Source organism: Purpureocillium takamizusanense, chromosome 8 (genome assembly GCF_022605165.1).
Source record: "Purpureocillium takamizusanense chromosome 8, complete sequence".
NCBI classification, from domain to species: domain Eukaryota; kingdom Fungi; phylum Ascomycota; class Sordariomycetes; order Hypocreales; family Ophiocordycipitaceae; genus Purpureocillium; species Purpureocillium takamizusanense.
Window position 1 is genome coordinate 329,572 of NC_063075.1, and position 25,535 is coordinate 355,106.

Sequence of the window (25,535 nt, forward strand, 5' to 3'; positions counted from 1 at the left end):
GCACGCATCCAATCGTTATTGCCTTGTGTTGCTCTCGTTGCTTTATATAAACATGTACTCATGTTCGTACGAAGCGCACTATTCTCTGTCCTCGTCCAGTCGACTCCACGTCCAGTTCCTTCCAGGAGCGCGATTCAATTGAAAGTACCTGTAATTGTCGATATGCTCGACAAAGCCAGATAGTTACTTGCTGCCACTTCTATGACGCAGGCCACTGGCTAAGGATCCAGACTAGCACTAATGCCGCCAAAGGGTCGCTGAAAGGGTCCGAAAACTCCCCGCCTTGAGACCGGAGTGAGATGCCAATGCCAGACACATACCCTATAAGACCTCACCAGGGGCCTCGACATTCGCCAGCCTGACCTATCCATCTCTGCCTTAAGCCTCTCGTGTGATTGCCCACCATGGCTTTCTCCATGCCGATGAGACAAGGATTCGTGACGTCCCGCCAACACACAATCTCTCACGTCCACATTCCGCCAACAGATGCGCTGCCGGCGCTGCTCTTCCTGCATGGCTTCCCTTCACATATCCCTGACTGGAAGCACCAGATACGACATTTTTCATCGCTTGGCTATGGCATCGTCGCGGTCGACTTGCTAGGGTACGGCGACAGCAGCAAGCCGACCGACGTGGACAGCTACCGCATCCGGCCCATGGGCGATGAGATCGTGGAGTTGCTGGATCACCTTGGCCTGGGACAAGTCGTCGGCGTCGGTCACGACGTGGGCTCGACTCTGCTCTCGCGGCTGGCGGCGTACCATCCCGAGAGGTGGGCGGCCCTGGTGTTCCTCGCCGTCGGCCCGCCCAAGCTTGGGACGCCCTTCGACGTCGACGCCATCAACAGCATGACGAAGCAGGCCCTGGGCTTCGAGCTCCTCGGCTACATACCATGGCTCGGCAGCGCCGACAACAACGCCCAGGCGGCGCTGGAGAAGAACCCCGGTGCGGCCATGAGCCTCATGTTCGCCGCCGACAGGGCGTCCTGGGACGAGTGGTTCCACCCGCTGCACCGGATGGAGCAGTTCGTCCGCGAAGACAGGCGGGTGCCCGTCGGGGAGTGGTACGCCGAGGACCTCCAGCGGCTGCATCTCGCGGCCTTTGGGGCTCGCGGCAGGTACACGGGCGCAACGCGGTGGTACCGCATGTGGCTGGAGAACCGGTTCGCGCCTGACGAAGACGGCTACGGGGACGCAAAGATCACGCAGCCGGCGCTGTTCGTGGTGCCCCGGGAGCCCGAGGCCGGGGCCGACCAGCAGACCCAGATGCTGGCCGCCTGGGCACTGGACTTGACGGTCGTCAAGGTGGACTCGGGGCATTGGGTGCAGCTGGAGCGGGCCGGGGAGACGAACGAGGCGATTGAGCAGTTTTTGAAGAAGCTGTGATGGCATATGGCTGACTCTGAAGTCAAGCCGGCATAGGATGGGGAAGGCTGTGTATTGGCACGTTCTGATAGAATGTCTTCTTAGATTGCACCTCGCTCAACTTATTCGACCCAAAATATCACGATATTCATTCGCCTACAAGGCTCCAATACAGCCTCGATTCCGGGACATCTAGCAGGTATCAGCTTATCGTGTACCCCCAGGCCAGTCTAGGCGGGAGCGTGGCAGACGGCCTCAAAGTTGTTTCCCGCCGGGTCGATCAAGAACGCCCCATAGTAGTTCGGGTGGTACATGGCCCTCACGCCTGGCGCGCCGTTGTCCTTGGCACCGGCCTTGAGCGCCGCCGCGTGGAAAGCGTCTACCGTGGCACGGTCTGCAGGATATCAAATGTCATGTCAGCTCTCGCGCCATGCGTCAAAGGGGCCGACTCCGCACACGAAGGCGCGCCCGGGGCATTGCGCACCGTTCGCCTTGAACGCAATGTGAGTCTTGCTCTCGCCGACGTCCTTGGCGCCGGCGAGCCAGAAGTCGGGGACCGGCTTGCCGTCGGGGCAGCCTTGGGCGGACCCGAGCCCGACGACGTAGTCCCCGAATTGATGCACCTTGGTGTATCCGAGCGGCTTCAGGGCTTCGAGGTAGACATTTAGGGTGTCCTGGAACTTGGACTCGGAGACGGTCAATCCAATGTGGTCAATGGTCATGATGCTGGTGGCTCTGGTGCGAGGTGCTGTGATGAGATGAAAGATCAAGATGCGATGAATACTAGACGCTTTCGACTTGATTTGGATGCAAGACGAACGAGATGGGGTCTAGGCGAGTTATGGCTGCGGCAAAGGTTCCATGTCACGGCCGTCGTATTCCTTCCCCTGATTCGACTTGGCCTCTCACCGAATCTCAGTGCTCAAGAACACGGCGTGAAAGCTTACACTCTTTTAGTACCTGACAATATAAAGGTAACACGTCGGCCGGGCTTTGGACACAAATACAGTTACCACGTCATTTCGTCAGCCGCTCCGCATTCACGATGGGCAGCGGGATCAGTGTGTTTCAGTGCGCGCAGTTCCAGCCGCAAGCCACAAGCTCATTAAGTTAGCGTCGATCCGCGGGGTGCAACAAGTCGTTGTCGCTGAGGGAGGAGCCCGCGGTGATGAGACTTCAATGCCCACTCGCCGGTTCCGGGACTGTCTCTTCGCACGTCGAAATGGGCGCCAGAGCACGTATCGAGCATATTAGGTATTGACATTAATGCGGGCTATGGGTCTAAAGAGAACACATGAAGAATCATTGCAATTCGCTGAGCATGCCTGGCTGGGTATCGGACCAACGTTCAAATCAACTCCCGAGGATCCTCCAATGGCCGTCATCTTCCATCACCACACCTTCACGCCTGCGAGCCTCCATCTGGTCTCGAATTGGACGGCCCGGCCTCTGAGTGACCGTCGGGTCTCCGGGGTGGCATCGGGGGCGGTGTCGGTTCAGAAACAGGGGCCGCGTCGGATACGCTCGACACGGCGGACGGGGGCGAACCCTCTCCGGCAAGCCGTGCTTGCGGCGGGACGCGGGGCTGCTCGGGAATCGTTGGCATGCCCGTCGACAGCCGCTGCGACTGAGATCTCCGCTGGTGCTGCTGCTGGTGTCGAATACTTGAGCCCCGGCTCGCCACCTGCGGCTGCAGCGACTCTTGCGGACGCTGCACCATGGGCTGCGTCGAATACGCCGCGCTCATAGCCGGCGTTGTCGTCGTCGACAAGCTGCTCTCGTCCAGGTACCCGTCGGGCTTCCAGTTGTCGTGCTCGCCGAGCACCTCAAAGGGATAGCGGTGCCGCAGCCCCAGCTTCGCCCACAGACGGATCTTGTGCCCGGCCCCCATGCCGGCCCACTGCTCCCGCAGGCGTTCCTGATCCTCTACCAGGCGCGGCGGGACGCGCCGCATGAGAAAGATGATGGGCGGGCACAGGAGGATCCACGAAATGGTGGCGAAGCGCATGGCGCTCTTACCGAGCATGAGCCTGCGGAACCACAGGAAGGACTCGACGAAGCCGAGGAGGAAGACGGAGGGAAGGACCGCCGCGAGGACGATGCCCCAGATGGGGACACCGCCGACACAGCCGGACCCATCGTCGCCGCATAGGGCGCTGCCGCTGTTGACGTCGCCGTCGCGATTGCCGGGCCCGCTGTCGTTGCCCCCTCCCAGGTATCGCGAAGTCGTCCGCGGGGTCGACGAAGACTGCGGGTTCACGCATCTCGAAACGTAGTAGCTGTAGGTATAGTCTCTCGAGAGCGAGGACCCCGTCGGCCAGTACGTCTTGTCAATGTAGGCCATGACCGTCGTGTAGAGCGTGCCGTCGCCATAGTCGCGGACGGTGCTGCTGGTGGACGTCGGCGTCACCTGGGCGGCGACGGCGCTGGGCAGGGAGACGCTGCGCGAGGACGTGACGGTGAAGGGCGTGGGACACGACGCGGGGGCCGTGTACGCCACGGGCTGCACGTAATACGTGTACTCGTATCTCGACGAGCGGTCGACGCCGCGGTAGACGCTAATGTCCGACGACGGCACGACGGACATTGGCAGGTAGATGCGAACCGTCTCGACGTCCTCGTCGCCGCTGCCCAGCGTGATGGACGAAACGGCCGCCGAGGCTGGGAGCGTCGACGCGCTCGGCCTGAGGGATAGCAGGTTGCTGTCGGTATACACGCGGGTCGTCGTGTACTGGTAGTTGCTGTACGTGTAGCTGTATGTCGTGATGGATATGGCGTAGTAAGCGGTGACGGTCCATTGTGAGGCGTCGGCGAGGCGGGCGAGGGCAAGGAGCCAAACGAGAGACACGGCCAGGGTGGTGGTGAGACTACGGGTGGCGCCTTGACGTTGCGGCCGCCCGAGAGCCAGCAACATGTTGGCCATGATGTGGTCCGCAGCGGCGAAGAAGCCGGAGGGCGAAGCACGAAAGAGAAGACAAAAACGAGAGACTGGGGACAAGAGAGCGTCAAGAGAGGTCGGGACTCAAAACACCATCACGATGGCGCCACGGCGGTTTTCATAGGGCTGCCCTCCCTCCGGTCCATGCGGCTCAAATCTCACTAACTCATCGCTCGTCTGGCAAATTTTCCCACCAGGCTGCAGCTAGTACTACCACTGCTAGCCTGCCTGGACTGGTCCACGACGGCTACTAGCTACGAAGTAAGTTAGCCTGCTGTGTCTGCCCTCTGTTCACGACCAGCAGCGAGAACGTCGGTGGGATGACTTGCCCCTGGGGAGGAACCAACTAACCCCTGCCTGGGAGGAATATTGCCTATTCTTAGCGTAACCCTCTGGCTTCGGCCGAGAGCCAAACAGGACCCAGGCCCGCTCCCGCCGCCAATCCGGGGGCTCGACGTCGCCGCCGGCGATCCACCGTTCACCAGGGCAGGGCTAGGCCAGGCCTTTCCCCCCGCGGGCCAGGCTCAACGCCGCAGAGTGGGCGGTTCGGCGACTACTGGAATGGGGTTGCCAAGAGGCTCGTGAGATGAGCAGACGGTTTTCGCCGCAGGCACCCCGGTCCGAGCAGTCTGTGATGTGGTCAGGCGAGGTTTATTAGAGCAGGTGCCTCTCCCTGGCTGGATGTGTTGTTGGTGTGAGAGCTGTAGAGTCGTGACGCTGGCGTCTTGTCTCCATCCATGTCTCCATTTACAAAGTATCGTCATCGATATTACCCCTCCCGTGGCCGTCGTCTCTTTTGTTGCCATCAGCTCTCGTAGCTGTCGTCACTCTTGTAGCTATAGTCACCAGACTCTTGTGGCCGTCATCTCTGTGGCTCCGATGACTTTCTGGCAGCTGCCGTTTTCTAGGTAGCCATTGCTTTACTTCCTAAACATAAAGTACTTCAGGTCATAGTTATTCGGCCCGTGGCTAGCGTGCGCCCACATGTAGAACCAAATCTCAGCGCTTGCCGTAAATGTCGTCCTTGTACCTCCTCTTTTCTTCAAGTGTCTAAAGTCCACTTTCTGTACAAAATAGGGCTGTTGGGCTGAGACTCTTGTAGGACCCGTGACAATATCCAAACTTGTGTAAGAGTTCGCCTTTTTGTGCAACTTGAGATGCTTTTTCCGAATCGCCTTTCCGGGCAGAAATGCAGACCTCAACGTGCTGCACTTTGTGAAAACGGTCCCCCGTATTGGGTTCAGCATATGATCGCCGGCGACTCAAATCAAATAATCCCCCTGCTGAAAACTCTGTCGCATTTGTCGCACTTGAACGGCTTTCACTCGACCGCAATGCATAACAGGTCAAGAGCTAAACTAACACCAAAGTCGCTCGTGGCTCATCAATGACTGGAATCATTGTCGGCGTCAAGTCGACGGCATGTACACAATCATCTCCAGCCCACCCGAATACGGCACCGTGATTGTCTTGAACCCGTTTGCCGGGTCGCGGATGTATGCCAACAAGTCCTTGAGCAGCGCCTTCGCCATGACCGTGTTGTCCGCGAGTATCACCGCCCCCTTGCGCAGCCGCGGCTTGACAATCTCCAGCACGAGCAGCGCCATGGGCGTCCAGACTGGCGTGCAGGCGGTCAGTCAGCCTCCAGTCTCAAGTCATGGCCCGCCATTCTTCGCGACAAAGAAGCAAAGCAAGGTGGGAGAAGGGGGAGAGGGAAAATAAAGGAAAGGGGAAGGGGCCTGCGAGAAACCACTCACTGTCGAGCAGCAGCATGTCAATCTCCTCCGGCATCCCCTCGGCCACCTTCAACGTCTCGCGCACATCACCCTCGCGGAGCTCGATCCAGGGTTCCACCTCGTCGCCCGCCTGCTTCCAATGCTCGCGCGCCTTGGCCGCCTTTGTCGGCTCCTGCTCCGTCGCGATGACCTTGCCGCCCCCCACCAGCGCCGCCGCCTTCTTCCCCTGGTCCGCCTCCACGGCAGCGGCAGCGCGCGCGTCGGCAACGTTTTGTCCCACGGCGAGGGCCAGGTAAATGGTCGACACGCCGAAGCTGGTGCCCGCCTCGACGATGTTGCGCGCGCCCATGGCCCGGGCGAGCAGGTACATGAACTGGCACTTGTCCTGCTCGAGCGAGACGTACTTGTCCCGCATGTGGTCGTCGGCCGCGGCCGACCAGGCCGAGCCCCAGAGGCAGTAGGACACGAACACCTTGATGTAGAAGAGGGTCTGGGAGAGGGACCTTTCCTGCGACTCGGACGCGGCGTGCAGCCGCTGGAGGAGCTCGTGGACGCGGGCGCTGGCTTCGACGGCCCGGGTCGCTGTCTCGTGCGGCGCCATCAGAGCGGTCCTTTTTTTGAAGAGTTGTTTTGTTTTGTCTAAAGTGATGGACTGTCGTCTCGCTGTTTGTTATTACTTACTCGACCAGTTTAGACCGAGTCCGCGGGATGCCACAACTCTTCGAGAAGGGATTATCATGTACAAACATCGAAGACTATTTCACCTCCCGGTTCGACGGGTAACAATGTTGTCTGGCCACGCCCTTTTTAAACGCCCACCCAGAGTCAAAAGGCGGCCGCGTCGGACCACCGAAACCGCCGAGGTGGTATTGCAAATCGCCGGGCGGTCACGATGCCTTGTTTACCATCCTCAGTCTCGATCCCAATGGGCCCATCCATCGTCATGCCATTGACGCTCTTATGCGCGCGCACCTGCGTCTAATCCCCCGTCTATCGCCGTTGCTCCTCCACTTATGATACGTATATGCAATGGCGCCTCCCGTCCCCGGCATCAAAGTAACCCGGCCCCGCGTCGAGACATGACCGCGGCCGCACGTGGAGCCCAGCAGACGGCCATTTCGACTCGGAGTTGCGCGGGTGGTCAAACGCCGGCCCGCCAGCCCGCGTATCGGGTCAGATTCGCCCGGCAATAAAGGACTGTTGAGCCGACGCCGAAGTTTACATGGTTTGCCTCACACAAAGCCAGTAATTCCACTGCTACATTTTCCTAAGAGCGACACAGTATATGAACAGAACGAAAGGAAACAAACACCTACACGGGCACAAAAACCTCGGCGTGTCAACGCCGCCTCAAAATACCGGCCCGATTCCCAACCCCGTTGTTACTTTCTCTTACAGAGACGCCCATCCGCCGTTTCGGCCCAGCGTTCATTGCCCACGCACGGCGCGCACCAAAACACGTCCGTCGGGTCCACCGTCCTCTTGATCTTGAGCAGCCGCTCGTAGTTGCTGCCCCAGAACGTGTGCTGCCAGTCCTTCTCAAAGGGCAGTGCCTGCGCGTCGTTCATGGTTAGCGTGGCTCCTTTGTGTCGTCTGTCGGGACTTTCAATCGCTGGCTTATTAGGCTTTCTTCACGTACCTCGTTTAGATATGCGCCCGACTTGGGCGTGAGCGCGCGCAGCGGCTGCATCGCTGCGTCGAGCCGCTTGACCGTCTCCCGCTCGGCCGTCTTGTTGAAGGGCGGGAAGCTGCTGGATGACACTGAAATCTCACATTAACAAGGAAAGCTCGCTTGAAAGAAAGATTCGACAAGACTGGTATCGATGGACAAAGACTTACGGGCGTGCACGTAGGCGTTTCGCCAGGCCGGGTTGACCGAGTTGCCCCCGCGGGGCTTCGCGTTCTGCACGCCCCTGCCGCCGACCATGAACAGCGCCATCCCGCCTCTCGAGCCGCCCGCCGCCTTGATCGCCGTCCCAAGAGCCCTTGGGTCGCTCGCCAGCGTCTGTCCGTCCAAGAGCCTCGACACAATGTAGGACGAGTTGCCGGCGGGGTTGTGGTCAAAGTACTTGTCGAACCACGCCAGGAACGTGGGGAACTCCTCCGTGGCCAAAAAGACAAACGCCTGCCCGGACCAGCGCTTCTTGACGGTGTCGTTGATCGGCTTGAAGATCTCTTCCAAGAATCCGGGCCCTTTGTCCTGGACGAAGCCGAGGCCCATGACGCCGGCAATGTTCTCGGGGATTCCTGGCAGGGGGACGGGGCTTTTCGTTCCGAAGCTGGCGTAGTTGTAGCCGGACAGACCGCCCTTGTCCATCAGGTACGGAATTTGGGAGGAGAGGTAGGATACCAGGTCAACGACGAACGGGCTTTTGGGGTCAGTGACACCCATCCATGTCAGTGAAGTGATTTTGGGCGTCGGGTGCGTCCACATGGTGATTTTGGTCATGACACCAAAGGTGCTGCCGCCACCCTGGAAGAGGGGAATAGAAGGAATCAATCAGCATAGGATTCTAATACCCTCGAGTGATTTTCGCAACTTACACCTCTAAGGGCCCAAAAAAGATCAGCGTGTTGGTCCTCGTTCGCCGTGAGGACCTCGCCCAGCGGCGTCACAACCTCCACCTCAATAACATTATCCGCGGCCAGGCCGTACCGCGGCGAGAGCGTCGAGTGCCCGCCGCCAGAGATGTACCCGCCGACCGCGACGCTCTTCGCGCCACCACCAACGATCGTCTGGTTATACGCGTCCGTGGCCGTGTAGATGTCGTACATGGCGGTCCCCCCGCCGACGGTGACGGCGCTCCCGCCGAGCACCCTACCCGAGCCGGCGAGCTTGAAGCTCCCCTCGTGGAAGTCGATGCCGTTCATGTGGTGGACCCAGACCGAGAGCGAGCCGGGGGCGTTGGAGCGCCCGAGAAAATCGTGCCCGGACGACCTGACGACGAGGCGAACGTTGTGCTTCCGGGCTAGACGTCGCTCAGTCAATATAAGTCAACAAAAAACATGTCGCTGCCTGCGCTTTCTCAGGCTCGCTCTCAAGCCTTTTACGAAAAATACAAAAAACAACTAAAAACGTACCAAAATCCACCGCGGCCTTGACGTGCGTCGCCTCCGTCGCGTTGACGACATAGCTGGGGTACCCTTGGCCGCTGCACGGGTACCGCTCCTGCGGCAGGCACGTGTAGTTGGCGAACTGGTCCAACATCATGGACACCGGGTCCGCCGCGTGCCAGTCGTAGAGCCTCCAGCCCCTCTGCGCCGCCGCGCAGGCCTCCGCGCTGTATCCCGGCTGGTCGGGGTGGCACGGCGCTCCGGGTGGGGCCGGCGAGAGGAGCCGGCCGCCGGCCGAGGCGTTGAGCGCCTGCCACTCGCCGAGGGAGGGCCACGCCCGCGAGCCCGGCGCCGCCTTGCAGCTTGAGGTGGTGCCGGGGCGGCCTGCTGAGGCGGCGCCCAGCAGGCACGGGATCGATAGCAGGAGCTGTTCGGGGTGCATTTTGGCCAAGGTCGTCGTCTTGATGCTTTGCAGGTTCAACCACGATCGAGGAGACGCAATGCCTGTAGCTGCTGCTCGCCCTCTCTTATATATATAAACAAGTCTAGAATTCGTACCACCACTTGCGCCTGTCCTGGATCCCAGCCGCGTCTCCGCGGACAAGCCGGCTCAATGCGCGACGGCATGCGTCACCGTCCCCTCCATCGCGACATGACGCTCTATAGAGGCCACCAACCGATGAAAGCGAGACCGTAGATGCCCAGCATCTATGCCGCTGGGCCCACCTTTTCCCCGTCGGTCTGCTCGTTCCATCCAAAGCCGAGACAAGTTTATTCGCCCGACGTGTGGGCAGTGCAGAGTGCAGTGCAGTGCAGTGCAGTGCAGGCTACCATCTCTGCCGCTCGCCCTCGTTGGGGCTCGTTGCATCATACCCCATTAGGCCGCCAACATCGCCCCCGGGCCCGCGCGTGCACGGGATCGAAATCGCTCCCCCGGGACTGCTCTTTGGGGCCCATCGCGAGGAATACGGGGCTCCACGATTGGTGGGCAAGCGGCAGAGATGCGATCGGCAGCGTCACCCGTTCGAGTGTGGCTGGGGGGCACCGACCGGGCGACGAAGAGCGTGGATCCGGCCCATGAGGCGTCGGTAGTGTGCCCTCTGGCCGGGACGGGCTGACGTGACAGCCAGCAAATCTCCTGCTGTGGTGTGTGCCTTCTTTTGCGACGCTGGTCTTATTGGGGCCTGGTCCAGAGACGGCAAAGGGGGTCCATGGACTTGAACTGAAGGCGCGAAATATTCACGTACGAAGCACAAAGTATGAAATAGAGGTCTAGCCTCATTTAAGAAGCTATAGATAAGGTATTACAGCAAAGAAGAGCGAGGGCACCACGTCAAACGAGAGTCATACGAGTAACAAGGACTGCGACAGAAACGGCGACATGCACAAGGGCAGCGGGGCAACGGCATTATATAGTATACAGAGTAGTCTGCGCGCATATGCTTGTTATGTGACCTGCAAGTCGAAATTCATGGCCTCATAAATGCCAGCTCATCCTCTGCCAAACCTACGCAAAGAGCGCCGCGTCCCTCACCCTCTTGGCCAGCGCCTCCTTGGCCTCCCCGGTCTGGTCCTCGAGCCAGCTCTCTGCCTTATCCACCATCAGCTCCCACGCGTCCTTGTCGCCGGCCAGTCTCCTCCTCAGGTACGCCACGGCACACAGCGTCGCCAGAGCGTCTCCCTGTAGGTTTGGGACCTTGGAGCCCGCCTCCTTCTGCGTCAGACCTAGCACCTCTTCCAGCTCCCTGCTCCACGACCAGCTTCCTACAAACGTCTGCAGCGCAGCCAGCACATCGAGCGGGCTTCCTTTTGCCTTTTCCCGTCTGGTACCCCTGCCAATCGCGCCGCGGAGCATGTCCAACCCCTCCTCAGCAGGGGACATCTCTGCTTGAAGTTGGAGGTCCTCGGCGCCGAAGGATGCCCCGTCTGCGTCGAGCCCCAAAGCACGAGGGCCCTCACCGAAGCCACGGGGGCCGGCTTGTGCAGATCGTCCCATCTTGGGGCTGTTGACGGACTGCAGGCCACCAAATCCACCCGGTGCGTTCATGCTATATATCGGAGCCGGTCGCGTGCTCGATGGAGCTGGCGGCGGGGGAGCCGCAAATGCCGAGGCAACAGCAGGCATAGCCATCATGCGCCGACGGGGAGCTGCGCCGCCAAACATGACGGGCTTTATCGGCTCTGGCGGGTGAACAACTTCGAACTCACCCAGCTCCTTTGCGTCTGCGTCACCTCTCTTTTCCTTGTCCTTGTCCTCTTGTACGGCGACAAAAGAGCACCACTTCCCGCCCACTTGGAACTCGACGCCGAGGCCGACCGCCTCACGCTGCACGATCCGCTCAAACTGGCCTTCGAATTGCTTCTTGAGCAAGTTTCCCTTGGTATCCTTAGCATGGGTGATCCAGCCCCTGCCCTCCTCAAGCTCCTGGATGGCCTTTCGTGCCGCTAGTTGGTGGATTGTAGACCCTTTGTCAGCCAGGGGCGTCACAGGAATCTCCAGTCGCAACGGGCCCCGTGCTGACGTGCCCGTCAGGATGACTGACGTTGGCATCCCACTGTGTGAGGTCTCGTCCGATAACATTACGTACACCGTGGTGCGATTAAATGGGAAGAGCGCGGGAATCTTGAATGGGGTCTGCAGGTACCGGGGCCGTGGGACGGCAGGTAGGCCCTCGAATTTGGCGTCGATGCCCGTCTTCGAGTCGGGCATTTCCATGTCCTCGTCCTTGGTGTCCGTGTTGAAGAGCGAGATGGGTTCGTTGCCGCTCGGCTCGCTCGATTGGCTGGTCGTGCCGACATCGAGAGACAGCGCATCCATAACCTTTTCCACGACCTCAAAGTCTTCGTCGCCGCCGTCACCGTACTTAACATCGAGCGCATAGTCGGTAACGTGAGGTGTCAATGCACCCTTTAGCATGCGGATGATCTTCTTGTCCATCTTTTCGTCCTCGGCAACTCGCTGAGCGAAGCCATTGCCTGCTCGTGCAACGCCGTTGATGAGCGCCGAGCTCGCCTCCTCGCCGACGCCAAGCGTAAAGACGCGGATGGCCCCCTTACTCTCCTGCACGTTGTCGTTGATAAGGCCGAAGAGCCGGTCGTGCTCCCAGATCTCGCCGTCCGTCAGCAGAAAGACTTCGAGATTCATATCTTTGTAGCGGCGCTGAAAGGTCTCTTCCAACGGCGTGTACATTTCAGTGCCGCCATAGTTGGACGAGAATCCTTTAACGTGGTTAACTGCGGCGTCGAGCGTCTCCTGGCTGTCGTAGAGGCGGGACTTTTCCCATAAAAAGGTGCAGCTTGAACCGAAACTACAGACGTTGAACCGGGCGCCGACGGGTAACGATTTGAGGAAAAGCTGCAAGGCAGCGATAAGGTTGGGTATCTTCTGGCCGACGCCCATGCTGCCACTGCGGTCGCACACAAAGACAACCTCGGGTTTGTCGGCTGGGAGGTTGAAGCGCGGCACCAGGGTCGCCATGATGGCGCGACGGTTGGGCAGGGTTGGGTGCGTCTCGAGCAGCGCAGTCGGGTTACCAAGGCCGTCGGCAACGACCTGAACTACAACATCCTTTTCGAGATGCGCGGATCCCAGGGCGAGGGTGGCCGAGGCACGGCGCAAGGAGGCGGGCTGACTCGCTGCGCCGGAGGCGGAGGCGGAGGTGTGGCCGATGCGAACGGAGATGGGATGCGTGGGCGACTGGATACTCGTGATGGAGCAGCCTTCGGCCATTTCGCAGTCGACGGTGATGCTGATCTTGCCGCCGCCGACCTTTATGCTGTCGAAGCTACCAATCGTCCTGCCGGAATCGTAGCGTGGCGCGATGCTGGTCGGAATGGTCAAGCGCAACCCATCCGTCTCGGCATCGTGCTCGAGCTCGCCGAGGTACGTGATCTCAACCGTGACTTTGGCGCCTGCGGGCACATTTCCTAGCGTGGTGGTGAAGACGTCGGCGACTCTGAGGTTCTGCTGCAACAGGGCGGCCGTCTCGCCCTTGCTCGCGGCATCATCGTACGTCTTTTTGGCGGCCTGCCTCTCCTTGACGACGCCGGTGATGACGCGGTCGCCCACGGTGCACCGAAAGCCAACTACCGAGACGCCATCGTAGAGAGGGAAGTCGTAACGGACCTCATTAAGCGCAGACTTGGAGTTGGGGTTGGTAAAGGTCTGCTTGAGGACGGTGCGCGAGGTGGATGATACGATGGTGGAATGGGCGTCGAGGTTAATGAGAGGCAGCCATTTGCGGTGACTTTGGACCACGACAAAGCAGCCGCAGAGCGGGAGCTTGGCATAGTAGTCGGGTCGTCTCATGTTGTAGGCAATGTGTAGGTGATTGCAGATGTGTCGTGGATATGGGAATCCAGGGTGGCGGTTGAGCTGACAGCAGCGGGCACTGCCTTTATACGCGGTCGATCGCAGAGGGACTCGGGACTAGGACGCGGGTGTTGAGGATATCGAGCGACAACGAAGAAATTTTGCAGTTGTTCAGTATGTTTGTAGAGACGAAATAACCAAAGCTTGACGAGGCAGGCAGCTCGATTGATGTACTTTATTGGCAAGGTTTGGCCATCGCCGCGTGCCTGCACTGCCTGGTGGAGCGCGGCCAGGCGGCGTCGGGAGGCCGCCTAATGACCTGACGGGGACTATGGAAGTGAAGTGCCGGGAAATGTAGTTCAGCCCCGGCTGCAGCCTAACGAGGAGCTGGGCAATGCAGGCATTCGTGTCCTTGTCGAGGCTTGTTGGGGAAGCTGGGCTGGGTCTGACTCTTTTTTGTGCGGGGTGGCGGGCGACGCGGCTGGTGATGTAATGATGCGATGCGGGGGCGACGAGGACGTGACGCATCGGGCAGGCGCCATGGTTCGATGGGGTACATACTTCGTACAGCATACGGAGCAGGCAGATGCGTTGTCCACGCTGCACAGCGTCTGCCGTCGCATGGTTTGTTTGCGCGAAAACGAATCATCAACGTTGCCTGAGGTTGCCGAGCAAGGCATCCTTCTACACCTCAGCAGCATCTTCAGGTATACGTGTAGCATATACGTACCGCACATGAATGCCATCATCGTCACTGTGGGCAAGTGCTGTCAGGCCAGCAGGGTGGCGCCTTCCTGGTGTCGCTCCTGCACTGGGCAACCTCATCTCCACTCACAGGCAACCATGGGCAGCCCTATAGGTACCTGCCGAGGTTCCACGTTAGCTGGTGCGCCTGCCTTGATTGGCCGCGATATAACATTGAAGCCGCCCGTCAGGCAAGGCGGCATTGCGACACGGACCCCAGATCTTCAAAGGCAACATCGGTCACCGTCACACATCTTCACGCTGCCGTACCACTTCCATGACCTAGCTTTCACTTTGCAAGATGCGGAAGCGAGCCTTTATCGGAGAGGTCAGCCCGATAGCCTCTATTTATAAGTAGCTAATATCTCGATATAGTAAGTAAGTAGAGACCAGTATGGGTAGGCGGAGTGACTATAAAAATTACGAGGCGTATATTATTGTTCTAGCTACTATAGTTCTTAATAATCTTATTACCTTCGTTACCTTTATTACCCTCGTTTACCTCGTTCCCCTTATAGCCATCGTCGCCCTCGTCGCCCTCCTTGCTCTCCTTGCTCTCCTTGCTCTCCTGCCTCTCCTGCCTCTCCTGCCTCTCCTGCCTCTCCTGCCTCTCCTGCCTCTCCTGCCTCTCCTGCCTCTCGTTGCTCTCGCACCTTTCGTAGCCGTCTCTATCTCTATTACTACGTTAGAGCTATATACTTTACCCCTCGCTTCTATATAGGATATGTCGCCTCCTATGACTAAGTTGAAGCGATCGATCTCGGTCTCCGGGCAGTCAACAAGCTCATTATATGCCTCGTTGAGGACGAGCAGCGTCTTTTCCTCACTACGCATACCATCTATCTTACCGCTCGGTTGCCACTTTGCCGCGGATGCAACCACGGCATCTCTGCTTGAGAGCGTTTCGGTCGACACGACATCGTGCCCAGAATGCAACAATTTCGACTGAATGCCCGCTTCGTATATCGCCTCGCCCGCTCATCTTTGACCCGGGAAATGCGTTCCTGCTTCGGTCGCAATGGTGACAATCTGGATCTTGGTCATGCTGGTCGGTTCCAATTCATTTCGAGTGAAATGAATTAGTATGATATGAAGTGTGTGATGATATGAAAGGCAGAACTTGAGGCCATGCAGCTATATGTGCACGGAACTGCAGCTCTTGCCATGATTGCGCCATTGACATAGACATCACAGACGTCGTCCAAGGGCGCGGACGACAGGAGACTCACGCCTTCCATGTCCATTACCACGCGGGACTGAGACTTAGAGATCGGCAACGTATCAGTCGTGCACGCGAACAGGACCTAGGATGAGTTGCACATAGTTGTGCCACACAGACATAAAACCAAACTTCTTCAGCAGCTACCCACGACGACCTCGTTGCTTCGAAGCTGGCGTTACCATTTCGACGAGGGCCAGCAGCAATATTACTTTCATATGTGAATACCATGTGTTGAATTAATCTCATTCTGGATCCCTGATTTGCAAGCGCTATGCTCCCTTTGTCAACCTCTCTTCCGCGTTGTTGGCGGAAGAGATGGCGCCTTCCAGCCTATAGCCCTTGAACTTCCTCGCCGACACGTTGTGATCGAAGAGCAAGTCTAGTTCCTCGTAGGACCTGCCCATCGTCTCAGGTACCCGGAAGTACGACCACACCAAACACAAAGCGGCCAAACCACCGAAAAAGAAACCGAGCTTCCCCTGAATGTTGGCTTCTGTGGGGTTCTCAAGGTACGGAATTGCCACGGTCATGACTTGGGAGTGTCAGCAAGTCTTTGAAGCCAGACACCTCCAAAAAGGTAATAAAGTATGCCATGATGTGAGACTTACCGATTCCCAAAATTGCCTGGGCTGCTGTGGCAATAGCGATGGACTTGGACCGCACACGTGTGGCAGAGCACTCTGACAGGAGCACAAAGCATAACGGGCCAATTGAAATATCATAGAAGAAATTCCAGACCAGCATCAAGATCGACTCTGCCCATATGGCTCCCGAAGGACGGCCGGGAACACAGTCGAGGATTCCGATCAACAGTTGCAAGAAAGTCAGCATCACGAGGCCCCAGACGAATAGCACCCTCCGACCGATGCGGACCATGAGTCCCCAGGATATGAGGGTACCAACAAACCCCACAGCTATGGGGGTCGATTAGATAGAATTCATATGCATATTGGGGAAGTCCCATTTGAGACGTTATTGATAGGGGTAGACGAGACGAGACATACCCAAGAAGCCAACTGCCATGTTGAAAGCGTCCTCCGTCGGTAAACCAGCTTGCTGGAAGAAATATGTGCCGTAGTTGATCAGATAGATCCCGCTTAGTACCTGTGAACAGTAGACGCCCGTCGCAATCTCCGTTCGGCGAAGATTGACTTTCTTGAAACAGTCCATATAAGTGCTTCCCGCCTCCAGCTCTTGCTCGAGGCGATCCGTCTCGACGATGAATGCCAGAGTAGCATCTACATTCACCTTGCTAGATGCAAGTCTGTGTAAGGATACCTTTGCGTCGTCCAGCCGGTTTTGTCTCACGAGCCAGTATGGTGATTCTGGAACGAAGAACATGCCGGGGATGAGGACCGCGATCCAGAACCACTGTAAAGCGAAAGGAATAGAGTAGGCCCAGTGGTTTTCAAGCTTAGAAGTGCCGTTGCAGACACCGTTGCCCAACAACTGCCCCGCAACGAAGCACAAGTTGACATATGATGTCAGATGTCCTCGAAGGGCAGTCGGACAGACTTCTGAGGCGTATGCCGGAGCTATCACCACAAACTGTCCAAGAACAAGCCCTGCCAGAAGCTCTCCAGCTAGTAGGACGTTGAGTGAGCGAGCGAAGAACTGGATGAAGACGAGTCCGGCGGTAGCAACGACACAGGCGGCAAATGTACGCTTTCGACCAAATAATTCCATCGGATACGCCGCGAACAAGGCACCACACACTTGGCCTATGGGATTTCCCATACTGAGACCCGTTTGCCATGAAGCATCAATAACATACTGAAGCAATTTCGAGTCAGTTTGGTACCGTTTGGGGGGGGGGGGGCAGTTGTGGGTTGTGGGTTGTGGGTTGACAGTCTAACCTCGCCGTCGACCTCGTACCCAAAGTCACGTTGAAACTGCGGTGTGGCATAGAGATTGCCGATAAGTTGCGGGTCAAAAGCCAACATAATAACCCCCATGCTCACAAAAGCCGACCAGCCGATGGCCTTTGGGTATAGTCTCAAGGCTTGACCGAACGTGAGCTCGTTCTCTGCGCGGATGGCCTCGACAAGTTCCGCATCGGCAGCCAAGGCTTCGTGCTTGGCGACCGAATCATGGTAGACATTGTCGGCCGCAGAAACGACATGTTTTTCGTCGGACGCGTTCGGCTGGGCGCTCGCTGTGTGTTGGTCCGTTGCCATCTTGTCGGTATGTCGTCTGGTGGATATGGACTTACACGGCGGTGGAAACAGGGTCGGCAACCACGACCGGGCATCGCAGCTGCCAAAACGACGGACGGCACGTGTGTATATAACATGGAGCTACTAAAAGCTTACGCTCGATCAGCCCAAAATGAATGCCACTCGCAGCCGTGCTTCTCCAAGTCCCCTGGTTCCGCTCTCGCATGGCCAACACCCCAAGGGTGACATGCCTGCAGACACAAAAGTCCGGGGATCAACGGGCGACACCCGAAAAAGCGGCAGGGGGGAGTTGGAGAACCCCGCGGCGCCAGCCAGACACAGGCCGCGTGGTTGACAGGGGGTCCGCCGCTCCGACACAGGGTTCCGGGGGTGGCACCGGCAATCACCGGGCATCTCCGGGAGGGACCCCGAGCTTACCTTTCCCCTTCAGCACCACGCCACGAGCGCCTTCACAACAATGCCTGCGTGGAATTGCTATCAACCTGGCGCCCACTGATCGAATGACTGGGGACCTTAACGACGTGTGCCACAAATCGGCTCCTCGTGCTGCCCACCCGCCACGCACAGAGCCGTCGCCGAACTGGAACCGGTCATCTGGGCTATCACTTTGGACAGTTCCCTTTGCAGTCCGTAGTCCGTAGTACCAGATAACGGACCCCCCTTCCCGAGATTGGAGGACGCGGGGCGCTAGGGTTGCGGCCTGGAGCCGGGTCGCTACGTTGCATCTGTACTGACGGTTCACGTTGGATCAAGAGCATGGTCCTGGTACTGCAGCCACTATTGTCCTCCGGTAGTCGGATCGAGTCGCGTGTGAGCTAGACATGACACCCCCAACTTGCTTCCCATCCGAGCAAGCACGTGCAAAGAACCGCAGTCTCCTAACCCATCCTCCAAGGTGATCCTCGTCTCCACCCCCGCATTATCCGGCAGGCTTCGACACCACCAATACAGCACACATACACGGACGGAATTATCCACCAATACTTAGGGTCAGGTTTCACATGCATGATTTTGCCGTAAATATCGATATATGCTTTCCAAGACAAGATGCAACCAATCGAGATCCTTACAGGATTCATTACGATACCTATTTTTGTATAGTATACTAATCTGCCTTCTAAGAGTCACAAGAGCAATAAGGGCGACGAGGGCGACGAAAGCCACGAGGGCTACGAGGGTAATGACGGTAACGATAGCCACGACGGGCACGATAGCAACGAGGGCCATAAGGGCTGCGAGAGTAACGACGGCCACGACGGTAACGAGGGTAACAAGGGCGACGAGGGCGACGAGTGCGACGAAAGCCACGAGGGCTACGAGGGTAATAACGGCAACGAGGGTAACGAGAGCAACGAGAGCAACGAGAGCAACGAGAGCAACGAGAGCAACGAGAGCAACGAGAGCAACGAGAGCAATAAGTAATATAACTTAGTATATAAATTAGGGTTAGGATATACTTACCGTGCTAGACGTAATAGCGCTAGCTCAGATGCCCAGGCTGACGCCTGTACTTGCCGCCGAGACAGACGTTAAAGTACATCCTGACACGCGCTGCATTCTAGCTACACGACCAGGCCTATATACTTTCCGTAGGCACCTAGTCGCTCTTTAATAGCTCCGTGGCAGAATTGATAGCATGCTCTTAAATTCGCCATGGGGCAAAGCTTTTCGCCATGACCACAAGCGTAGGGAATCAACATAGGCTGACAAACGGTTTACAAACAGCGCCGCAGTTCTCGTACCTATATACCCGTTCGTCGCTGTACAACTAATGACATCCGGTGAGATGTGCCTCCAGAGGCGAAAACCTGCCGTATATGTTCACTCCGACCAAGCCTAGTAGTACGCTTCTTCCATCTCGGCGTCGCTCGCAGCTATGCGACTCTCCTCGGTCCCGTCATCGGGACCCCATGGGAACCTCGGACCTCTCGTTACCCTCAGTGCCCTCCTTGCTCGCGCTGCTCTCGTTGCCTTTAGCCCTACAGGTCACATGCGTCAGCCAGTGGCCACGAATCGAAGCGCCGTGTCACACAGCTCCATGACGAACTAGCGACTCTCACAGCGAGAAAACAACATACGCACTGGGCCTTCAAGTCGACATTACTTTGTTATTCGACACATCCCCGTATCTGCTACAAAGATATTATAATGCCATCGCCCTCACTCAGAATATGGCCAGACGTCCACAGGTGAGTCTGCGCCATATTTGTCAATACCGAACCGAGCCCTCCGGTAGGCATACGGTTACAAAATGGTTACACTACCAAAGGACCAGCTTACGCGGGGTCAAATCACTCCTCAACGAACTCACCCGACATCCAGCCGCCGACATGCCTCTCAACCGGGAGAGGTTCTGAGGCGAGTGATTCGAGTCATCAGCGTCGCGTCTTGATCCCCGTGCGACCCATGTCCCTCTCATGGTTTTGTTATACTGCATCACCGTTTGCCGCCTCTCACCCAACGTCTCATGGCGGAGGCTACGGTCCCAGGCCTCCACTCATGCTGGCAGCGTGCTCCTCGCTGGTGCTGGCGCAAGGTTCTGAGCCCTCAATCGAGGTACTCCCCGAGTCAGCCAAGCTCATGTCCTACTCGTCTCTGCTGCTGAGCGGGCTGGAGGTGCGGCCGCCACGCCAGTCTTCGCGTCCCTCGCGGATTTGCGCCGCGGTGATGGTGCTTCGCCCTGCGTCATTCTACTCCGTAGGGGCCTTGTCCTGGTTCGCGCCACCCTTCCAAAGGCCATACTGGCCCTCGCAGTTCTTCCACAACTTTATGGTGCCGTCTTCAGAGCCCGTCGCATAGAGTTTGCCGTCGGGCGAAAACGCGATTGACCAGATGGGACCGTGATGGCCCTTGAGCGTCTCGATTTCAGACTCGTCGTCGTAACGAATCAGCCGAGCCCAGGTGCCTGGCTCCTCACCCACGACGACCTTGCGTCCCTTGACGTCGAGCGCCACGCTGGCGATAGAGCGAGGCAGGACAATGCGCTTAAGCTCTTCCATGGCGCGGACGCCGCCCCAGAAGTAAGCCGTTTTGCCGGCAGCGACGGCAAGCACGGGCTTGCCGCCTCCAATGTCATCGATGGAGGTATAGCCGGGCGCCAGGGACACCATCTCGCAAGACTTGATCTCGCCATCTAGCACCTCTTGATGGATGCAGGCGCGGCTGGGAAGGTCCAGCCAGCGAAGCGTCTTGTCCGAGGCCGTGACGATGACGTTGGGGTCCTGAGTCCAGCAGATGAACTTGATGGAGCTCGTATGAACACCCTCGCCGATTTCGAACCCGGCAGACGAGGGGATCGTGACGGCACTTCCGTCGAAAGACGAAGAGAGCTCGGACAGGTCGAAGATACGAAGCTTCTTCTCCATGCCGCCTGTAGCGAGAAGATCCGAATTATCGGCTGGGTAGGCAACGGCGCGCACAATATGATCGTGCTGAATCGAGGCGAGCTGCTCTCCCGTGTGTGTGTCCCAAATCTTTCTGTGTGGCCCGTCAGCGCCTGATGACGACTTGTGCGACATTGGCTGAGAACTCACGCGGTGAAATCGGCGGACGCGGTCGCCGCGTATGCGTGATCCGGACTGAGTCTCGCCTGCCATACCGCTCCCTTGTGGCCCAAGAAGGTACCTATCCTACAGCGAGTCAGACTTTTTTCCATCTGCCTCGGCTTGTTGGGATACTCACCAGTCTCCATTGATGCCGTCACGGAGCATGGTATTTCCATCTGGGTTCCCGTCAGCGTGATCACAAACGATAATACAAGCACTCAGTTCCTCCCTCGACGCACCTTTGCAGGCAGAGAGCATAAAATACTGTCCATCCTTTTCGAGGCTGGAGAAGCCGATGTGCGGCACGGGCCGCGAGTGGCCGTGGCAGGTCAGCGGAACAAAGCTGCGGGCATTGTCGGCCATGTTGAACAGGAGGTGCAGCTCGCAAGTCGGCGTATCTGATTCGCGGACGAACAGGCAATCCAGGGACAAGTTTGACGACAAAGGAGACAGCAGCGCTTGTGTTGCAGCAGAACTGTATAATCGGCCGGGTCGGGTCGCGGTAAAATGCGTCAGAAATTGACGGTCGTAACGGTCGTGGTCTCGTAAACACGTGTGGCGTTTCGTCAAGGTCGTGCAGGCAGGTCGGCAACGATGGCGGCTGGAGAGAGGCACCAGGAGAGCCGTGCGGGATTTCGCAGGGCTTTGTGCCAAAGGATGAGGTGATGCGTGTACAAAGGAACGACTGTTGGCGGCCAAAAAGGAAGCCGACCTCCTGAGGTGGTGGTGCTGGTGGTGATGGCGGTCCGAGGTGGAAGGGGATCGAGGTTTCAAAATGTTGGCGGGGCAGGTGAGCGAACGAACGAACTGGTGGCACGTACAGGTCGTACTGGAAGCAGTGGAGAGTCACGGCGAGGTGGGGCACAGTTGAGTGGAGGCCGATGAATTGCAGCGAAACGGCAGTGAGCGTCTGAGGTCTTAGGGGGGCGTACTTCGTGTGCCATGGAAGGTAAGGTATCTTCCTCGGGCGATGCTGCTCGAGGTCACCCCAGCTAGACGTACTACTAAGGTGCGATGGTGCGCCCTCAACTGCGGCTGCAGGAGCAGGTGGTGACCAGCTACCTCCGCTCAGCAGCCCAAGAGCCTCTTTCAATTCCCCAAATATGTCCGTCCACTGAAAGGTTGGCTCCCGGGCACGGCACAGTAGGTACACTGGACGCTCTCGCTGCGCAGTGGCCGCCTGGGCTTGAAAGGCCCCGCCCCTGGCCGCCCGTCCAACCTGGTCATCGCCCACTCTCACCAAGGTACACCACTGTAGGTACCTGGACCGCCACTTGGTCGTCCTCCATCTCAGCGCTCCATCCACTCATCCACGCAGAGCAGGGTGGGGTGGGGTAGCTCAACTGCCCTGTGCCGTCACTGCGAGCTAGAGCTAGCAAAGCCCCTCGATCACCAATCGAGCTCCGTCTGTCCACTTGCTTCCATCATCATCCACCCGAGGCTGTTCCAACACCACGGGCTGAGGCCACTGCCACTCACCTCCTCCTGCGCGTCACGAACCTCGCGCCGCCTTTCTCGGGCGACCCCTTTGTCGACACCCATTTCACAGTCTCCAAGGTTCTTCTTCACACTGCGCTTGCCGCATAGCGTCGTCATCAAGTCCTCCGCCGGCTACTTCGCACCCCGACCGCCGCCAAACCCCCACGCGACTCGACCATTTGAACCTCGAGAGGCGACAACGCCTTCTTATCCATAGTCTCAGCCGTGGGCAATATGGCGGGCGATTTCAAGCTGTCGGCCCAGCTCCTTGGCCATGAGGCAGACGTATGCCTTCCCTCTCCGCCCTCCCCCTCATGACGCCGACATCTCACACGACCCATGGACAGGTCCGAGCCGTCAGCTTCCCTTCTCCCGACACGGTCCTTTCTGCTTCTAGAGATTGCACAGTCCGCATATGGCGCCGAGGTCCCGGCTCTCCCCCGGCGTACGAGGGCACCCTCGTGAGTCGCGGGTCCGAGTACGTCAACTCCTTGACCTTTGTCCCCGCCAGCAAGTCTCACCCGGACGGACTGGTGATATCTGGCGGCAAGGACACCATCATCGAGGTCAAGTCCCCTCGCGCGGGCTCCACAGACAACGCCGAGTGTCTTCTCATCGGCCACGCCCACAACGTGTGCACGCTCGACGTGGCCCCCAGCGGTGCCTACCTCGTCTCTGGCGGCTGGGACGGCCAGGCTCGTGTCTGGAACCTGGACAAGTGGGAGACGCAGTTTACGCTCGATGGCCACGAGGGCATGTCCGTATGGAACGTGACCGCCTTGGACGATACGACGGTCGTTACCGGCTGCGCCGATCAAAACATCCGCATCTATGACTTGACCAACGCCAGCGCAGGTCAAGTCCAGCCGACGGCGACCATCTACACCCCGGCTGTGGTTCGCGCGCTGTGCAGGGTTCCCAAGGGACATCCCAGCGGGGCCGACATTGCCAGTGCCAGCAACGATGGCACACTGAGGCTATGGAAGCTGAACGGCCAGCAGGTGGCTGAGCTTCACGGCCATGAGAGCTTCGTGTACTGCCTAACGAGCTTGCCAACGGGCGAGCTTGTCAGCTCTGGCGAGGACAGAACCGTAAGGATATGGAGAGGCCTCGAATGCGTGCAGACTATTACCCACCCGGCCATATCCGTTTGGACGGTGGCGGCGAACCCCGCTACCGGCGACATCGTGACTGGAGCCAGCGATGGTGTCGCGCGCATCTTCACGCGGCGAGCGGATCAGGTGGCTGACAAGGAGACGCTCGCGCAGTTTGAGGAGTCGGTAAGGTCATCGTCTATCCCTCAACAGCAAGTAGGCGGCATCAACAAGGAGAAGCTCCCGGGGCCCGAATTTCTGACGACCAAGTCGGGCACCAAAGAAGGTCAGGTACAGATGATCAAGGAGAGCAACGGCAACGTCACGGCTCATCAGTGGTCCACAAGTCAGCAGCAGTGGATCAGTGTCGGCACTGTCGTTGATGCCGTCGGCAGCACAGGCAAGAAGGTCGAGTTCAATGGCAAGTCGTACGACTACGTCTTCGACGTGGACATTGAAGACGGCAAGCCGCCGCTCAAGCTGCCGTACAACCTTTCCGAGAATCCCTACGAACGCGCCACCAAATTCCTCAACGACAACGAATTACCCCTAAGCTACCTCGACAACGTGGCCAACTTCATCACCGAAAACACCAAGGGGGCCACGCTGGGACAGTCATCGTCGGCGCAGTCGGGCCCAGACCCCTACGGCACAGAGTCACGATACCGCCCCGGAGAAGACCAACAGGTTCACCAGCCCAAGGTGCTCCCGCAAAAGGAGTATCTGAGCATAACTGCTGCCAAGTATGAGGGTACGTGACGAACCGCCCTTGGACCCTGCTACCCCCAAACTGACCGTCTCAGCCATCTTCAACAAGATCATCAACATCAACAAGACCATGATTTCCTCGGGTCGCAAGGACGCCGCGTTGAACCCAGGCGAGGAATCGGTGCTCCAGGCGCTGCGCGAAGCGCTAGAGTCGTCCAAGCCTATTCCCCCGCAAGCCCTGGGTTTGGTGGTCCGGATTGTGACGCAGTGGCCCTACGGCGACCGCCTGCCGGGCCTCGACGTGCTGCGATGCGTCGCCAAATACCCCGCGGCGGCCGACTACACGGATCCGCAGCATGGTACACTTCTCGACGTGGCCGTCGGCTCGTCGGTGCCGTCCGACTCGCCCGCCAACGAGAACGCCGCCATGATGGGGGCGCGCACGCTCGCGAACCTCTTCAGCTCTGCCAATGGCCGCAGCCTCGTCAGCTCCCACGCTGACAAGGCCATTTCGTTTCTGGAACGCCTAGCCGGCGTCAGGGGCGGCGACGCTATCGGCCCGATGAACCGCAACATCCGCATCGCGCTGGGCACCTCGGCGCTCAACCTCTCGGTCCTCGTGCACCGCGAGAAGCTCCTGTCGGCGGAGCAGCGGCGCCGCGTCCTGGTCCTCCTCGCCGGGATGCTTGGCCACGACGCGGACTCGGAGGTGCTGTACCGCGCGGCTGTGGCGCTCGGCACGATCCTGTCGGCGTCCAAGGCCGAGGCGGTGGGGCTGGACCTCACGGCGGCGGTGCGCAGCGCGAAGGAGCGGTGTCCCGAGGTGAGGGTCAAGGCTGTGGCTGACGAGTGTCTTGCACTGTCACGGTAGACCTGACTCTATGGCACCTGCATGGGGGAGCAGGACATGGTCTTGCGTGGGAGATGGAATGGGGAAACTCTGATAGTGGTAGACGGATGCGCGCATGCATGTAGACACGGGACATGGACACATTCATCTGACAGCGCTGCGTCCCACTCCGGATACTGTTGATAGAATGAATTTCCACAATGCCGTGTCAACTCCAAACTGTGTAAGTCCCTGTGATTATATAAAGAAACTAGTATAGCAGACATCAGACGGAGCCTCGCTCGTCCGTGTGTGGTGGTATCCAAGTGTGTT

At 58.5% G+C, this 25,535-nt stretch overlaps 10 protein-coding genes across 13 annotated transcripts; 3 read left to right on the plus strand and 7 right to left on the minus strand.

The window, feature by feature from the left end:
- Positions 1–246: 246 nt before the first annotated feature.
- Positions 247–1,434, plus strand: JDV02_008135 (Microsomal epoxide hydrolase). The gene has a single exon (XM_047989704.1). The coding sequence runs from the start codon at positions 405–407 to the stop codon at positions 1,383–1,385; it is 981 nt and encodes a 326-aa protein (XP_047845709.1). The 5' UTR covers positions 247–404; the 3' UTR covers positions 1,386–1,434.
- Positions 1,435–1,549: 115 nt separating this feature from the next.
- Positions 1,550–2,209, minus strand: JDV02_008136 (uncharacterized protein). Its single transcript, XM_047989705.1, has 2 exons — positions 1,849–2,209; positions 1,550–1,758 (listed from the first exon to the last, which is right to left on the minus strand). Exons 1-2 carry the CDS (start codon positions 2,084–2,086, stop codon positions 1,595–1,597), a joined length of 402 nt encoding a protein of 133 aa, XP_047845710.1. The 5' UTR covers positions 2,087–2,209; the 3' UTR covers positions 1,550–1,594.
- Positions 2,210–2,602: 393 nt separating this feature from the next.
- On the minus strand, positions 2,603–4,372 carry JDV02_008137 (uncharacterized protein). Its single transcript, XM_047989706.1, has one exon. The coding sequence runs from the start codon at positions 4,285–4,287 to the stop codon at positions 2,767–2,769; it is 1,521 nt and encodes a 506-aa protein (XP_047845711.1). The 5' UTR covers positions 4,288–4,372; the 3' UTR covers positions 2,603–2,766.
- Positions 4,373–5,127: 755 nt separating this feature from the next.
- Positions 5,128–6,657, minus strand: JDV02_008138 (uncharacterized protein). The gene is made up of 2 exons (XM_047989707.1): positions 6,060–6,657; positions 5,128–5,920 (listed from the first exon to the last, which is right to left on the minus strand). The coding sequence occupies exons 1-2, from the start codon at positions 6,637–6,639 to the stop codon at positions 5,712–5,714; spliced, it is 789 nt and encodes a 262-aa protein (XP_047845712.1). The 5' UTR covers positions 6,640–6,657; the 3' UTR covers positions 5,128–5,711.
- Positions 6,658–7,295: 638 nt separating this feature from the next.
- JDV02_008139 (uncharacterized protein) lies at positions 7,296–9,540 on the minus strand. The gene is made up of 5 exons (XM_047989708.1): positions 9,120–9,540; positions 8,583–9,007; positions 7,878–8,511; positions 7,678–7,799; positions 7,296–7,591 (listed from the first exon to the last, which is right to left on the minus strand). Exons 1-5 carry the CDS (start codon positions 9,532–9,534, stop codon positions 7,421–7,423), a joined length of 1,767 nt encoding a protein of 588 aa, XP_047845713.1. The 5' UTR covers positions 9,535–9,540; the 3' UTR covers positions 7,296–7,420.
- Positions 9,541–10,485: 945 nt separating this feature from the next.
- JDV02_008140 (uncharacterized protein) lies at positions 10,486–13,558 on the minus strand. Its single transcript, XM_047989709.1, has one exon. It carries the CDS (start codon positions 13,399–13,401, stop codon positions 10,600–10,602), a length of 2,802 nt encoding a protein of 933 aa, XP_047845714.1. The 5' UTR covers positions 13,402–13,558; the 3' UTR covers positions 10,486–10,599.
- Positions 13,559–15,639: 2,081 nt separating this feature from the next.
- JDV02_008141 (uncharacterized protein) lies at positions 15,640–17,547 on the minus strand (the record flags this gene model as incomplete). The annotated part of the gene is made up of 4 exons (XM_047989710.1): positions 15,640–15,902; positions 15,979–16,284; positions 16,375–17,143; positions 17,227–17,547. The coding sequence occupies 4 exons, from the start codon at positions 17,545–17,547 to the stop codon at positions 15,640–15,642; spliced, it is 1,659 nt and encodes a 552-aa protein (XP_047845715.1).
- Positions 17,548–18,303: 756 nt separating this feature from the next.
- JDV02_008142 (uncharacterized protein) lies at positions 18,304–18,969 on the plus strand (the record flags this gene model as incomplete). The annotated part of the gene is made up of 2 exons (XM_047989711.1): positions 18,304–18,357; positions 18,670–18,969. The coding sequence occupies 2 exons, from the start codon at positions 18,304–18,306 to the stop codon at positions 18,967–18,969; spliced, it is 354 nt and encodes a 117-aa protein (XP_047845716.1).
- Positions 18,970–19,650: 681 nt separating this feature from the next.
- Positions 19,651–22,015, minus strand: JDV02_008143 (uncharacterized protein). Of its 3 annotated transcripts, none has more exons than XM_047989712.1 (4): positions 21,332–22,015; positions 21,229–21,268; positions 21,081–21,176; positions 19,651–21,024 (listed from the first exon to the last, which is right to left on the minus strand). In XM_047989712.1, the coding sequence occupies exons 1-4, from the start codon at positions 21,453–21,455 to the stop codon at positions 20,238–20,240; spliced, it is 1,047 nt and encodes a 348-aa protein (XP_047845717.1). In that variant the 5' UTR covers positions 21,456–22,015; the 3' UTR covers positions 19,651–20,237. The 3 variants fall into 3 exon arrangements, with proteins under 3 accessions (XP_047845717.1, XP_047845719.1, XP_047845718.1); XM_047989714.1 differs by having other exon boundaries at positions 21,081–21,171; positions 21,332–21,859; XM_047989713.1 differs by having other exon boundaries at positions 19,651–21,176.
- Positions 22,016–22,516: 501 nt separating this feature from the next.
- lub1 (WD repeat protein Lub1) lies at positions 22,517–25,513 on the plus strand. 2 transcript variants are annotated; one of them, XM_047989715.1, is made up of 3 exons: positions 22,517–22,856; positions 22,919–24,416; positions 24,469–25,513. In XM_047989715.1, exons 1-3 carry the CDS (start codon positions 22,806–22,808, stop codon positions 25,242–25,244), a joined length of 2,325 nt encoding a protein of 774 aa, XP_047845720.1. In that variant the 5' UTR covers positions 22,517–22,805; the 3' UTR covers positions 25,245–25,513. The 2 variants fall into 2 exon arrangements, with proteins under 2 accessions (XP_047845720.1, XP_047845721.1); XM_047989716.1 differs by having other exon boundaries at positions 22,517–24,416.
- The last annotated feature ends 22 nt before the right edge of the window (positions 25,514–25,535 follow it).